General features: G+C 57.3%; 1 protein-coding gene across 1 annotated transcript; it reads left to right on the forward strand.

Annotated features, from left to right (window-relative positions):
- Nucleotides 1–6,826: 6,826 nt before the first annotated feature.
- Nucleotides 6,827–12,704, forward strand: LOC134503728 (snake venom vascular endothelial growth factor toxin barietin-like). The gene is made up of 7 exons (XM_063312634.1): nucleotides 6,827–7,299; nucleotides 9,940–9,973; nucleotides 10,429–10,637; nucleotides 10,851–10,930; nucleotides 11,251–11,280; nucleotides 11,427–11,489; nucleotides 11,879–12,704. The coding sequence occupies exons 1-7, from the start codon at nucleotides 6,943–6,945 to the stop codon at nucleotides 11,988–11,990; spliced, it is 885 nt and encodes a 294-aa protein (XP_063168704.1). The 5' UTR covers nucleotides 6,827–6,942; the 3' UTR covers nucleotides 11,991–12,704.
- The last annotated feature ends 206 nt before the right edge of the window (nucleotides 12,705–12,910 follow it).

Raw genomic sequence — 12,910 nt, forward strand, 5'->3', positions numbered from 1 at the left:
GGGCCCCCGAGCAACTGGGCGGGCGCTCCCGGGAAGGCCCCCGAGCAACCCCGCTGCCCCCCCCGGGGCGGAGCCCGCCACCCCGTCCTCCCTCCGGCCGCGGGCCTGCTGGGAAGAGGGGGCGGAGAGCGTCGGCAGGGAACTTCGTCGCGGATCGCGGCGGGGAAGAACGCGGGTCTGCGGGTCGGGAGTCCTGCGGCTCCGGCCCGGCTGGAGGGCTTGATCCGGCCGCGGGCCCGGGGTGGCCTCGACCCACGGCTGGGCTGCGCCGCGGCGCGCGTGGGGCAGAGGCTGCCGGGGCCGTTCCGGGCCGCGTAAGCCCCGCCGGCCTCTGATTCAGCCCGTGCGCCTCGCGCCCGCGTCATCCCGGCCGGGCCGCAGCTCCGGAGGATGCTATTTCTGGCGCGCCGGCTCTAAAATTAGCGCGGGGGCCGGTGCTGCTCCCTCTTGCGCGCTGCGCGTCAGCCGCGCTATTCATAGCCGCTGCGCCTCGCGCGCTCGCCCGGGAAGCCGCGGCCCGCCGGACCGAGCCCCGCCGCCGCCGCCGCCGCGGCTGACGGCATTCCGCCGCCCCTTCTCCTTCGCGGCCGGCCGGCCGGCGGACCGGTTTCACGCGCGTCTCAGCGTGGAGGCGCGCACGTCTCCCCCCCGCCCCGTAGGGTACATTCACAAGTGACGCGGAGAGCACGCCTCCCTGTCTGGAATGAGTCACCGGTGAGGTAAAAGTCGGCCTCAGGCTGATGAGGGGCTCGCGGCGTCTGCGCCTTTTACCCAGCTGGTCCGCGAAGTTAAAAACAGCACAGGGAGGCATGTAAGCCGCGTCATGCCACGTAGAGCCTCCTTGGGCAGAGGCAGTGTACCCGGACGGCGGGAGCCGGCAGGGCCTGGGCTCGCTTTGCACCGCTTCCCGTCAGTCCCCGCGTTTCGGGGCTAAAGCCCTCTGTGTGTGACCGGTCCGCCTGGCAGCAGGCGGGAGAGCGAGGCAAACTCGGGCCTCCCCGCTTCGGGGCCTTTTGAAGCTCCATGGAGGACCCGCCGGGCATTGGCCGTCCTCGCCGGTCCCAGGGCCGCGGTCCTGCCTGCGCAGCAGGTTTGAAGGCTGCACTCCGAAAGGGGAGCGCTTCTCAGGGGTGCAGGGCTGGTTGTGGGTGAAGGGTGAGGCAGTCCGGCCCTCTCGGAGAATCCCAGGGAGGGGAGGCTGCCACCAACGCGGTGCTTTGCAGAGCTACCCTTTGAGAAGCCAGGGATGGCTCGCTTCTTATTCGGCCCCGACGGGGCCTCCGCCAGTGGGGCAGACGCAGGCCGGCCTGTGCGGAACCAGTAAGGGGGTGTGACTTTGCCGGATGTTCTGGGAGAAGGTGCTGCTTCCAGGGCGGGGAGGGTGTGGTGGGGAAGGGTGCAGTGCTGGGGGGTTCTGGGTGCCCACCAACAGAATGCCCAGGGGCAAGGGGCAAGGACTGCCGCTCCCCTCCTTGTCCTGCTTGGGGCTCTGTATGGGAACCACTGCCACCTTCTTCTCTTCCAGGAGAGAAGAACTGACTCTCCCCAGAACTGTGTTTGCAGCTGAAGGTCCCTTATTTATATCAATCTTCAGTGTAGAATAAAATCGGAGCTGAAATTAGAATACTGAAGAGAGATTCGTAGCCACTAGATGGTGCCTTTTACTTTAAGAGTCTGTGTGTGTGTTTCTAAATTGCTGCACATAGTGTGCAGCATGTCCAGCACATGGTGAATCCCCCGGGGGCCATGACAAGGCCCTTGCCCTTCATCTTGCAGCAGAAGAGCAGGAATTTCTCTGTCCCAGGAGCATCCCTCTGTCTTCACTGACCCACCGATGTTGCCAGCGGGCTGGGCACATCAGGCCCAGGGATTACCCCGAGCCAGGGCCTGTGAGTACAGCCTTCCATTGGACCCATGGCTGAGACTGATCCTGAGGGCTGCCACGTAGAGGCAACTCCGGCCCAGCAGAGCCAGAGCTGACCTGCCTGGACTGCTCCGGAAGGCTGCTGGACGCAGCAGTTGGCTGAGCAGGTGCAATTCTGCAGCCACCGGTGACTTTGTTTCTGCCTGCAGCGCACTCCCTCTCTGGAATAATCTGCCTGTGCTCATGCTGGGAGTTCTCACTTTACTGTGAATGAACCTCATGGACTTCTTTTTGGTGGTTGGGATCCTTCTGCCTCATTTCCTGTTTTCCTTTCCCTCAGCAGCTCAGGCTGTGATTGTGGACATGGTTGGCTGTCCTGAAGTACCTCCTGGTGGCCAGCAAAGGGCTGTCCTGGAAGGGGGTGAGAGGCATGTCTGGTGGGGCTGGTCACCTCCCTGCTGCTGGTCTGCCTAGGCTGACCAGGCTGCTGGTCTGCCTAGGCTGACCAGCTGAAGCCAGCCCGACTGAGGGGCAGCTGCCTTCTGGCTTGGCCTTTTGGCCAGCTGAGCTCGAAATATCTGCTCTGCTTGCTGTGAATTCCTGTAGGATGGATTTGAGACAAGCTTCCTTAGACCCTGGTGACCTTTTTTTGTGGACTAAAATTGTGCTTCCCAGCTTGGCCTCCTCAAGATACCTTATGAGAAAAACGCTCATCCTCCCTGGCTAGCCGGGTATGATCGGGGTTGTAATGGTGTAAGTTAAGGTCACTTGGAGGATATCAGGCTGAGGAAGACCTGGATGAAACCAAGACACTTACAATTCCTGCCCCAGGTGCTTTCTCAGATGAAGACCCCCGGGGTTCAGTAGAATTTCTTCGGAATCAGCAGAGAGGATTGCGGTTTGCAGACCCTTGCAGCCCTTGATTGGGCTTGAAGCTAAGTGGGGCCAGGCCTGATTAACCCTTGGATGGAAGGCTTTCAGGGAATCCCAGGACTGTAGAAGAGACCAAGAATTTGAAGTGTCCTGGAAGAAGGGAAAAACAAAGCCTGACTATGTCATCGACAGGAAAACCACCTGGATGACCTACCTATGTGGTTACAGAGACTGGAGACCCCTTTGCTATTTTATTGCTTCCCTCTTTTCAACCACGCAGATTCTGGTGAGAAAGTCTTGTGCACTTGCACAATGCAATTTTAGGGTTTTGCTTATCATAGCTTGTCTGATGCCCCTGGGCTCTGCAGCAGATGAGTGAAACTTGGTATAACATTTTCCTTTTTAAAAAAGTGATAGTTTGAAAATGTTTAATGACACAGTGAATTGGGCTGCAACCGAGAAAGACTCAGCAGTGTTAGCTCTGGAAATAGGGGTGCCGAAGTCAAGATTTTTCATCTCTTGATTCAACCCCCCCTCCCCAAAAGTTTGAGAGATGGCTAGGAAGGGAAGAAGGGCAGAATTTGGAGAATGGCAGCTGTGGCTTTTCAGATTTTTTTAAAAAGGAAGGAAGGACAAGGGCTAGAAAATTAAGGCCAGCATGCAGGGGACCCCCATCTCAAGCTGGGGAGAAAGTTACACACATGGGAGGGGTGATGGGGCCCTTAACAAAAGTTTTCCAAGGGCTGGTGCAAAGGCCTTTGTGCTTGTCAGCAGAGAGAATTATGGCAGCTCAGTCTGGACCGAGGAATAATTGGCAGAGCTCTCGTCTGACCTGGCTTCGGGCACCCTGGAGCAATTCCATCATTCCAGGATTAGCCAGATGGTTAGCTGTCCTCCCTCTGCCCTCTGCCTCTATTGCTGCATAGTTATATTTCATCTTTTGACTTCTCTCCCCCCCTCCTTCCTTTTGGTCAAGTTTCTCTTCCTGCGCTTTGTACACATCAACCTCCCCTCCACCGGCCTTGGGGATTCCATGTGCAGAATGGATGGCGAAGTGCCTCCTCTCCCCCACCTGCTTTCTCCCAGCTCCTGCAAATGACCTTGGCTGCTGCCTCTTGGGAAGGGATGAGCTTCCCTTGTAAACACCCGTTTCACAGGCTTCAGAAGAAGGGCAGACGGGGTGTTCAGATACCTGGAGCTGGTGCAGCCAGGGCAAGGAAAGGCACCCTGAAGCTCTTCGCCCTGCCGCAAGAGCTGTGACTGAGAGGCAAAGTCAGCAAGCTGCGTTTGGGCATTCATAGCATTGCCCTGGCTGGTGTGGGGCACCGCCTCAAATGTGATAGATCTCCGGCCAAGGGCCCGGCCCCCTCTGTGCCAAGGTAGCTGACCAGATGCCTATAGTTCTGGCCATTGGCATCACCCTTCTGTGCTCTGATCAGAGGTGGAAGTCTGAGCCTGAGGGCGACGCTGGCTTTGGGCACTTGAGCAGGCAGGGGGCGGTGAAGATGGGTGTCTGGAAGATGAGGACTGGCCCTGTGCCAATGGCTTGTCTCCCAGGCACACAGCAAGCCCGGGAGCACCCTTGCGCTTTGTTTCCATGGAAGGCTGACCTGACCTTATTCTCCACGTCAGATCAGCTGTTGCCTGTGGCGTTTCTCAGGGCTGCGCAGCTTCCCCAGGGAGTTGGGCAGCCATTCCCACACTAGCCCCCAGCTCCAGGCCAAGCCCTTCCAGACAGGAGATCCTGAGAGAGAGCGAGAGCCATTCTTGCTGGTTTCAGGTTCACTGCGATGTTTTCATGAATTCAGGACCCTTTAAACTGGTTTGTGCAAGTGTATTTCAAAAGCTTGAAGGCTTGTTTTATCCCCCTTGAAATGGGACTGAAGGCTCAGGGACCTTGGGAACTGCAGTCCTGTTCCAGGCCTGGGACTCTGGAACCAGGAGTGGGGTGTAGAGGGAGGTTTTTTTTTGTGGGGGGGAGAATGCTGGTTGCCCAGCTCCCTTGCCAGCCTTCTCTTCCCTTGCAGCATGTCAAGCCATCAAACTCACCCCAAAGCACACTTGATTATGTGTCATTTCCTCCAAGCACACCAGGGACCCCAAAAGTAATTCCCTAGTTATTTTGCTGACCTTCTTAATAGAGCAGTTTCTCAACCTCAGCAACTTTAAGATGTGTGGATGCTTCAAATCCACACATCTTAAAGTTGCCCAGTTTGAAAAACCCTGGTAGGGGGCAAAGAGCCCCCTTGCCTTGCCTTGCCTTCCTCACAGAAACCCCCTTGTTCTGTTTGCAGCCTTTCCCTCTGGTTGCATCCAGCTGTGCCTGTCAAAAATAGCACTGCACTTTGGAAAACTCAGGGCAGCCTTTTGGGGCCTACTCTGAAGACTCACTAGGTTCAGCAAACCAATCCAAGATTCCTGGTGGTGGAAAAACGGTTTTATCTGGACAACCATATGCAACCTTTGGAATGTTGTTTAGTTTTTCCATGGGGCAGCAAATGGCGCTTCATCGCACACCCCACCCCTGTATCTGTGACAAGGGTGGCTCCACTCGCATCTGGCTGTGTTCACACATGTTTACCTGGGAGCGACCCGCTGACCTGTCAGCAGGTCAGGCTCGGAGACCATTGCTTATTCGGGGTGGCCGGGTGGGCTTAGCCTGCAGCAGGATCCCGCCACCCGTTTGTCACCTCAAGGGGCTCATCAGGTGAATCCGGTGCAACTGTGAATTCGGCTCCGGTGCGCGAAGGGGACGGGGGTGGGCCTCATGCACCTCTCCTCGCCCGAGGCCGCGCTCCCTTCCCCGCGCGGCGTTTGCTTTAAAGCCCCAGGTGGGCTTGGACTAGCTCAGGCGCTGCCAAGCGAACCGGGCCCCGCAGCTTCTTAGATGCGGCTGGCTGAACCGAGAGGGCTGGGGAGGCGAGGTGGGTAGCGGCGGCGGAACTCTGCCCGGACTGAAGGCAACTGCCTCCGGTGCCCCAGCCCGAGGGGGCGCCCGCAAGCCGACCCTCGGTGGCCGGCGAGGAAGGCGGCCTTTCCGCGGAGCTGCTTTCGCGGGGGCGCCGGCCCCCGCCGCTGATCAAAGCAACCTGCGGCCCCGGCTGTCGGCGGCTCCCAGATTTATGGCGGGTCATCAGCTCCGTCATCCGGCCCGCTCTGAGTCTTGCCTGGGCGCGACTGCGCTTCCCACAGCAGCGCTCCCCTGCGAGCGGGAACTCCAGCCAAGGCGGGCCTCTTTCGAGCCGGGAGCCGCGCCAGCCTCCGGAGCGTCCGGCAGCTGCATCCAGGAATTGAGAGGCGGCCGCGCAAACACCTGCGGAGCCTCGCCTGGCCTGGCGGACCCTCCGGGTTGCGTTTGAGGGCTGAACTGGGGGGCGGGGGGGCGCGGCGGCGGAGCGTCCGTTTTACTAGGCCGGGGAATGGTAGAGTGGGGGGGCGGGGGGCTTGCAGTTTGCCATCCGAAGACGAGGGTGTGGCCCCGTCGTCTTTCCGGGGGGAGCGTGGCTGCGGGTGATCTAATTAGCGCACCTGAGCCTGCTCTGCGCTTGTGCAGATTTTAAAGTACAGGGCTGAGTCTCAGCCCGTTAAAATTGTGGTTCCGTAGTTTCTACTGGAGTGTACGGTATTCACATTGGTTGGAAACATCTGTGCTGTACCTTTTAAGACAAAGCTGCTTCCCACAATAGATCGAGAACAGCAGGACGGTAATGGACAGAAATCTATGTTAAATGCTTGATACTATGCAAGGTCAGAAATGTTCCCTCAGAATCAAATCGATCAGCTGGGAGGAAGCAAAATGCCACCTTTGCTGCTCTTTGCACAGCCCTGCTGAAATCCAAGTGCTGGCGAGAGAAGCACTGAGGACAGACGTCTACCCTCCCCTCCCCAGTGGTTATTCTGGTGGGGGGGCAGTGCAGAGGGGCTGCACATCTGCAGTGGCCCTTCCTGGGTCCATGCAGCGCATTTCCGCTTTTCCCGTCCTGTGTCCACAGCCAGGGTTTTATGCATGGCCATAAAAGTGCAGAAGAATCTGGGGAGCCTTGCCAGGGAGGAGGGGTGCCACCTGCTTGCTGCCCATGTGCCTTTCCCCTGCTGGCCTGGGGCAGGCGCGCTTGACACAGAGGGTCTGGCGGGCCGCCCCTCCTTTTGGGGCTGGCTGGGGGTGGAGAGCGGCTCTGTTCCGGTGCATTCCTCCCTCGGAGGCCATGCCCCGTTCCCACTCCCCTCTGCCCCTTCTCCGCCTTCTTTTCCTCTGGGCTGGCCGCTGCTCCCTCTCGCTCCGACTGTTATTTGCTTTCCTCACTCAGGGAAGTGAATCTGAAGAGGAAAGGACCTCCGGCCCTGCCAGTCATCTACGGCTCTCGCCCGGTCAGTGCCTGCTGCTGCAGACAAGCTTCTGCCTCAACCTTGTTCTGTTAAATCCGACAACCTGCTCCCCCACCCGGAATTTGACCAGCTTGGATCACCGCCCCCTGCCCTTCCTGCCTAGCAGCTGTGAAGCCAGGATGAAGCCAGGCATGGTTGGGTACCTGCTGGCAGCTGCCCTCTTCTGCTCCACCCAGGTGAGGAAGTGGGGTGGCCCTTAGCGGGGATCCTGCCTGGACGTGACCTCTCACAGCCAGTTCCCAGCCAAAGAAGGGAAAGAACACCGATTAAATGTGTCCTCTAGTCAGGGTAACTACCGAAAGTTGTTTCTATGGTTGGAGAATTCACAGACACACAGCAGTAGCCGAGTATTAAATTGCCTCTGCAGCATTCCGCATGCTTTTATGCACCTCTGTGGAACAAAGCAGTAAAGAGATCAGGAGGGTGGATTGGGGGTGGTGGAAGGAGCCAGAAATTATTTCCGTCCTCCACAGTTGTGTCAAGCGTGACTCCTTCCCAAGCCAGCTTTGCCTTGCGAAAGAGGAGGTGGACGTGCTCGACTGAGGCAGGAGCTTTCTTAAAAAGTCTTCTTGGGTTCTGGGCAAGGCTTTCCACAAAGGCTGCAAGTGGAGAGCAGAGTGGTGGTCTGCTGTACATGCAGATGGTTGCGGGTTTAGTCTGGGGGAGGGCTTGAAAGAAGGGGAAGCCCAGGCTGCTGCTGCCACCTACTGAGGGAGAGGCAGAGATCGGGCCCTTCATTCAGGATGGATTGGGGCCCTGGTGCCAGAGCAATTCCTTTGCAGGAGCTGGTAGATGGCCAAGGAGAACAAGGGTACCACTGGGGAAAGGGGTCCCGCCACCAGCACCCTGTAGGCAGGCAGGCTGTAACCAAGTGCTCCTGACATAAATGGAGGTGAGACCAGCTAGTGGCATGGAAGGGGCATTCTGTGCCAGTGTGGCAGAAATTGCTTGGGTGTCTCTCCCTGCTGGGTGCAAAGGGGTGGCATTAGGGTTTGGGCCGAGATGCTGTCAGGACCAAACCTGGGGCCTTCTGAGGGTGACCCAGAGCCCCAGGAGTGGAGGGTCCCTCCCTCCTTCCCAGGACTAGAGCATCCCTTGTAGGGTCAGACCCCAAGCGCCTGTCCTGATGCTCTGGTTCCCCTGTGAAAGGCCAAGCCCACTGGTGGAGGGCTTGGGGTTGAGGGGGAAATGGTGGTCACCTCTCCAGGAGCCTTAGGTATCTTGGCACCTGGCCTGGTTGGCGAGACGGTGCCCGCAGCCACTTGGGGCTCTTGGGGCAAAGGCAGGTGTTGGAGGAGACCAATGGCTGCTTTGGATCTGGGAGAACTGGATTGCCCTCTAGTGGTCATCGGTGGCATAGAAGCCTCTGAATTTTAAACACCAGGGATTGCATTGCTACCAGTGGGCAGTGCAGCCAAGGGCAAGGCGATCGGGCAAGTTGTAAAATGTTCTACACAGGTGTTTTTCAACCTTGACCACCTTAAGAGGTGTGGACATCAACTTCATGCTGGCTGGGGAATTCTGGGAGTTGACATCCACACATCTTAAATGGCCAAGGTTGAAAAACACTGATCTATGCTATCTTGTGTTGTCCTTCAGCCTAGCTTTTCAGTGAAGCCCTTGGTCAGAACTGGCAGGCCATTGCTTCCGGGATCATGTCATGCTTGTTGTAAATCAACTTTACCAATCAGTAGTTACTAGAACTAGATAGTTATAATTTGCTCCTGGACCCAATTAAAAATAATTGACTTAATAACTCCTACACCAGCCCTGCCCTGCCTAGAGTCTTCCAGATGGGTTGGATATCAATTCTCATCAGCTTCAGCCAGCTTGGAATATGATCTGACCATACCTTGACACAAAGGTGTGTATATGTGCACTGGCTCCCCCTCAACCAAGCATTTAGCCACAGGGCTACACAGTTCCTGTGGGCAGGGTCTACCTGATTTTAATCTCAGTAGCCTTTGTTTGTGTCCCCCTCTTGGCTACAGGGGGGCTTATGGCACTGCAGGGAGAGGAGCGTCACAAGGTCTTGTAGGCATCTGTGAGAAGCCACTATGAGGTCATTGCAAGTTGGGGTCATGGTATGGGTGGCCCGATTTGCCCTGGGAGGTTGCAGCGGGTGGTGCGAATCCAGCTGTTGTGCAAAAACAGCTCCAGAGTCCTCCAAGGAGAGCAAGGGGTGCTGGCCGGCCACTTCAAGTCCTTCCCAGAGCGCTGCGGGGCAAGGCCAAGGCCAGATGGGTCCCTGGCAAGGATGCTGGATGGGATACGTGCTTGTGCCCACTGGACATTTTGATCATCTTGTGTGTGTGATGGTGTTAACTGCTGTGATCAGCAGATTCTGATAAGCATTTAACTAATAAGCAAGTGGCCAAGGATGTAACCTGCTCTCATGGCCCAAGACAAGCGACACTGGGAGGCCTGGCTGGGGGGCAGATGCAAGGCTCGAACTGTGGCACAGCTGCAGACATGGTCGGGTCTCACCGTTGGCACTTCCTGCATCTCTTCTCTTTCCTGCTCTCTGTGATGCATCTGGCTCACCCAGAGCCACATCCTGCAGTCTCTGCCTGCGAGCTTCCTAGCTCTGGTTCTAGCCCGGGAGGAAGATGCTGCTGGGATGTGTTGGGAGGAGGACTGCTTGGCTGGCCCATTGTCTGCCCACCCAAAACACCTGGCCAACCCAGGGGGACAGGAAAGGAAGCCGGGGGCCAACGATGTCTGCGGACGCTGCTTCCTTCCGCCTGACCTGAGGGCCAGCTTTGGGGCTGGAATCGACCAGACCCTTTGCTAACTGGGCCTTCCTTCTCTTGCAGGGCAGGTCACCTTCTCGGCAGCCACCAGCAGGAGGCAAGTACCCCATTCCCCCCTCTGAGATCTCATGTGGCGATTGGGGGGCTGCCCTAATTTCTAAACTAAACGATCAAACCGTTGCTCTTGCCCTTGAAAAGACCAGGTGGAAGAAAAGGGGACACCAGCCTGCTTAGGGCAGCTCTGTTCCTGTCCCTACGGCAGAGTCTCCGGGTGCCCCCCTGGCCTCCCTGCCAGCTGCACATCTGGGGCATTGGGGAAAGGGCTCCCTGGGCAGGGAGAAGGCCTGGCCCGGGTTGCAGATCCCAGCACATCTCTCGGGGATGAGGGGGCTGGGAGGCGTGGCCCACATAGTCCCCATCTTGCATTTTTTTCCAACCTGGGGGAGCGGCAGTGGAGAGCCGAGGGGCAGCAGAGCAGAAGGAAGGAGTTGGTTTCACAGCCACATGGGGCAGGGGAGCCCAGGGCCGAGGGCGGCGTCTGACCCCTCCCACTCCGCTCCCCAGTGGTGCCTTTTGAGGAAGTCTGGAGCCGCAGCTACTGCCATGCCAGAGAGACATTGGTGGATGTCCACAGCGCGTTCCCCGATGAGGTTGAGCACATCTTCAAGCCCCCATGTGTGCCCCTGTGGCGATGCGCTGGCTGCTGTGGCGATGAGAGCCTGGAGTGTGTGGCTGTGGAGACCCGCACCATCGACTTGGAGGTGTGGGACCATTTCAGCCCCCTGCTCTTGTTGAGGTGGGCCCTTGACGAAGAGGAGGGTGAGGACGGCTCTTCGGGGGTCGGGGAAGAGCAGAGCGCGACCGTAGGCTGCTGGCCAAATGCAACCGAAGGCCCCCCCGGGTTCTGCCTCCGCCAGCACACGGCAAGCCAGGCCCCTGGGTGCAGCTGGTGACGGCTGCCTCTCCTCCTGTAGGTGCTGCGGGTGAGCCCCATCTTGGGCACAATTCAGCAGGAGGAGCTGACCTTCACGGAGCACATGCGGTGTGTTTGCAGGTGGGCATGGGGGGCAAAGCAGCTGCCACCCTGGTTGGCTAGTGAGAAGAGGGTGGGGAGGGGGAGAATTGTCAGAGAACGAAGACGGCCTCGTTCCAAAACGGCAAGTGATTCTTAGCCACACAACCCATTTCCGACGTTGGGGCTCAGGAGCAAGCAAGGCCATTGCAGAGCATGCACAAGGGGGGTGGAGGATGCGGGCCTGTGTGTGGGGGGGTGCACACTCAGAGGCAAGGGCTTCCTCTCCTCTCCCCAAGTCTCCCACCCTGGATTAGGTCCTGCACCTGCTTGCGATGCAAACTGTTCTCTCCTCTTTACAGGTCTCGGCGGAAACGTTTGAAGAGTGAAAAGTATGTGGGGCCAAGGGCTGGGAGTTGGCCTGAGCCAAGCTTGGAGGGCGGGGAAGCTGCTCGGGAGGGCTGGAAATGGGGTGGATGGTAGGGCTGCTTCTCCAAGATGCCTGCTTGGGTTGAACTCCCCTCTCCCCCACTTGCAGGAACCACCGGATGGGAACCAAGAGGAAGCCGCGAGTGCCAAGCCCCCCCGTCTCCCCCCCTCTGTATGTACTCTGCTGCCTTGTGTTGAAATACTCTAGGGAAGGATCACAGCTTGGGGGCAAAAATGTCATGCTTTGAAGGCATCCCTTGGAAGGCGGGGGGGGGGAGGAAATGGCGCTCTGCTGGGCACCAGGAGAGCCAATGCTGCTCTGAGTGGACCGTCCTGGTCTAGCTAGAGGCTCAGTCCTGCGCAACAGAAGGAGAGCCATATGTTTCATTTATTCATTAAGCAGGCTTTTCCATCCTTCTGTGCAGCCTGCCAGAAGGTTGGGGCAGGGACCCATGTCTGTGTGCCACTGCTGCAGTGGAATCTGGGACTGGGGTCCCCTGAGTCCCAGGCCACGTGCCTCAGCTTTGGATTTCTCTAATGTTGGGCAAATTCTTTTAACAGCTGCCAGTTCTCCATGGGCAGACGCGACACTGTGAGTGGGGGCTGGGAAGAGACGCCAAGCCCGGCAGAAACCCATGGTGGGCCTTTGCCTCCTAGAGCCGTTTCCCTCTGAAGCTAGAGTGCAGCCCACTGCTGCCGGCTGGGACCACGCAGGGAGCTGGCCCTGGAGAGCCAGGGAAGGGTCTTGTCGCAAAGGCCAACAGTGGACTCCCCTTGAGCCGCTGTTCTCTTTCCAGTGCTGGGAAGTTGGGGAGGGGAGGCATCTCCAGCATCTGGGGATGTTGGTATGTGTCTGTCTACAATTCTGTGGCAGTGTAACCTGGCCTAGTCTCTTCCATGTTTGTTCGACTACAAAACTCATCACTCCCAGCGAGCAAGGCCATTGGCTGGGAACCATGGTAATTGAAGACTCAGCACAGCTGGAGAATGCCAGGTTGGAGAAGGCTGTTTTCTACGTGAAACATTTTTCTTCCTTTCCAATGACCCAGCAAAGGAGTACAAGTTTCTGCATGAAAGAGCTAGCTGGCCCTTTATTTTTGACACGTCTTATGTCTGAAACACAGGTGCCTCTTCTACCAATGCATCTCCCTCAGGGTTTGTGATTATGTGTGGTGTTAGCTTTAATGGCTTATAGCAAAATAGTCCTTGTAGTATACAGTACATTTTTTAAAAATTAGGCTTTGATATCTCTCCCCCTCTCCCCATCTGGGAAGCTGGGAAAAATTCCTTGGTTTTATTTTAAAGAATGTAGATAATGCCTTTTGGTCCTGTCTGGATCGTTTTCATGCCTTTTATAACGCCTTGGAATAAACTGAATGCTGCTTCATTGCTCTACTCAACTTTCAACAGGTGGGGCTGTTCTTTAAGCTAAGGGTTGCCAGATTTTAAGCACTGTCTGTCCCATGATGTGTTTACCCCTGCTTAGCTTAATTCTGACTTAGTCAATTAACCCATGGTTCTAGGTTTGTGTACTAATGAGGTGGCTTGGAATCACAACGTGCTCAGCTGTGGCTCTCAGTGCTGCAAGATCAC

Source organism: Candoia aspera, chromosome 10 (assembly GCF_035149785.1).
Source record: "Candoia aspera isolate rCanAsp1 chromosome 10, rCanAsp1.hap2, whole genome shotgun sequence".
NCBI classification, from domain to species: Eukaryota; Metazoa; Chordata; class Lepidosauria; order Squamata; family Boidae; genus Candoia; species Candoia aspera.

Bases quoted from the DNA above. Each gene is read 5' to 3' on its own strand.
- LOC134503728 (XM_063312634.1), top strand. From the start codon at position 6,943: ATGCCCCGTTCCCACTCCCCTCTGCCCCTTCTCCGCCTTCTTTTCCTC. The intron at 10,638-10,850 runs GTGTGGGACCAT...CTCCTCCTGTAG, and splicing joins CCCGCACCATCGACTTGGAG to GTGCTGCGGGTGAGCCCCAT. The intron at 11,490-11,878 runs GTATGTACTCTG...TTCTTTTAACAG, and splicing joins CCCCCCGTCTCCCCCCCTCT to CTGCCAGTTCTCCATGGGCA.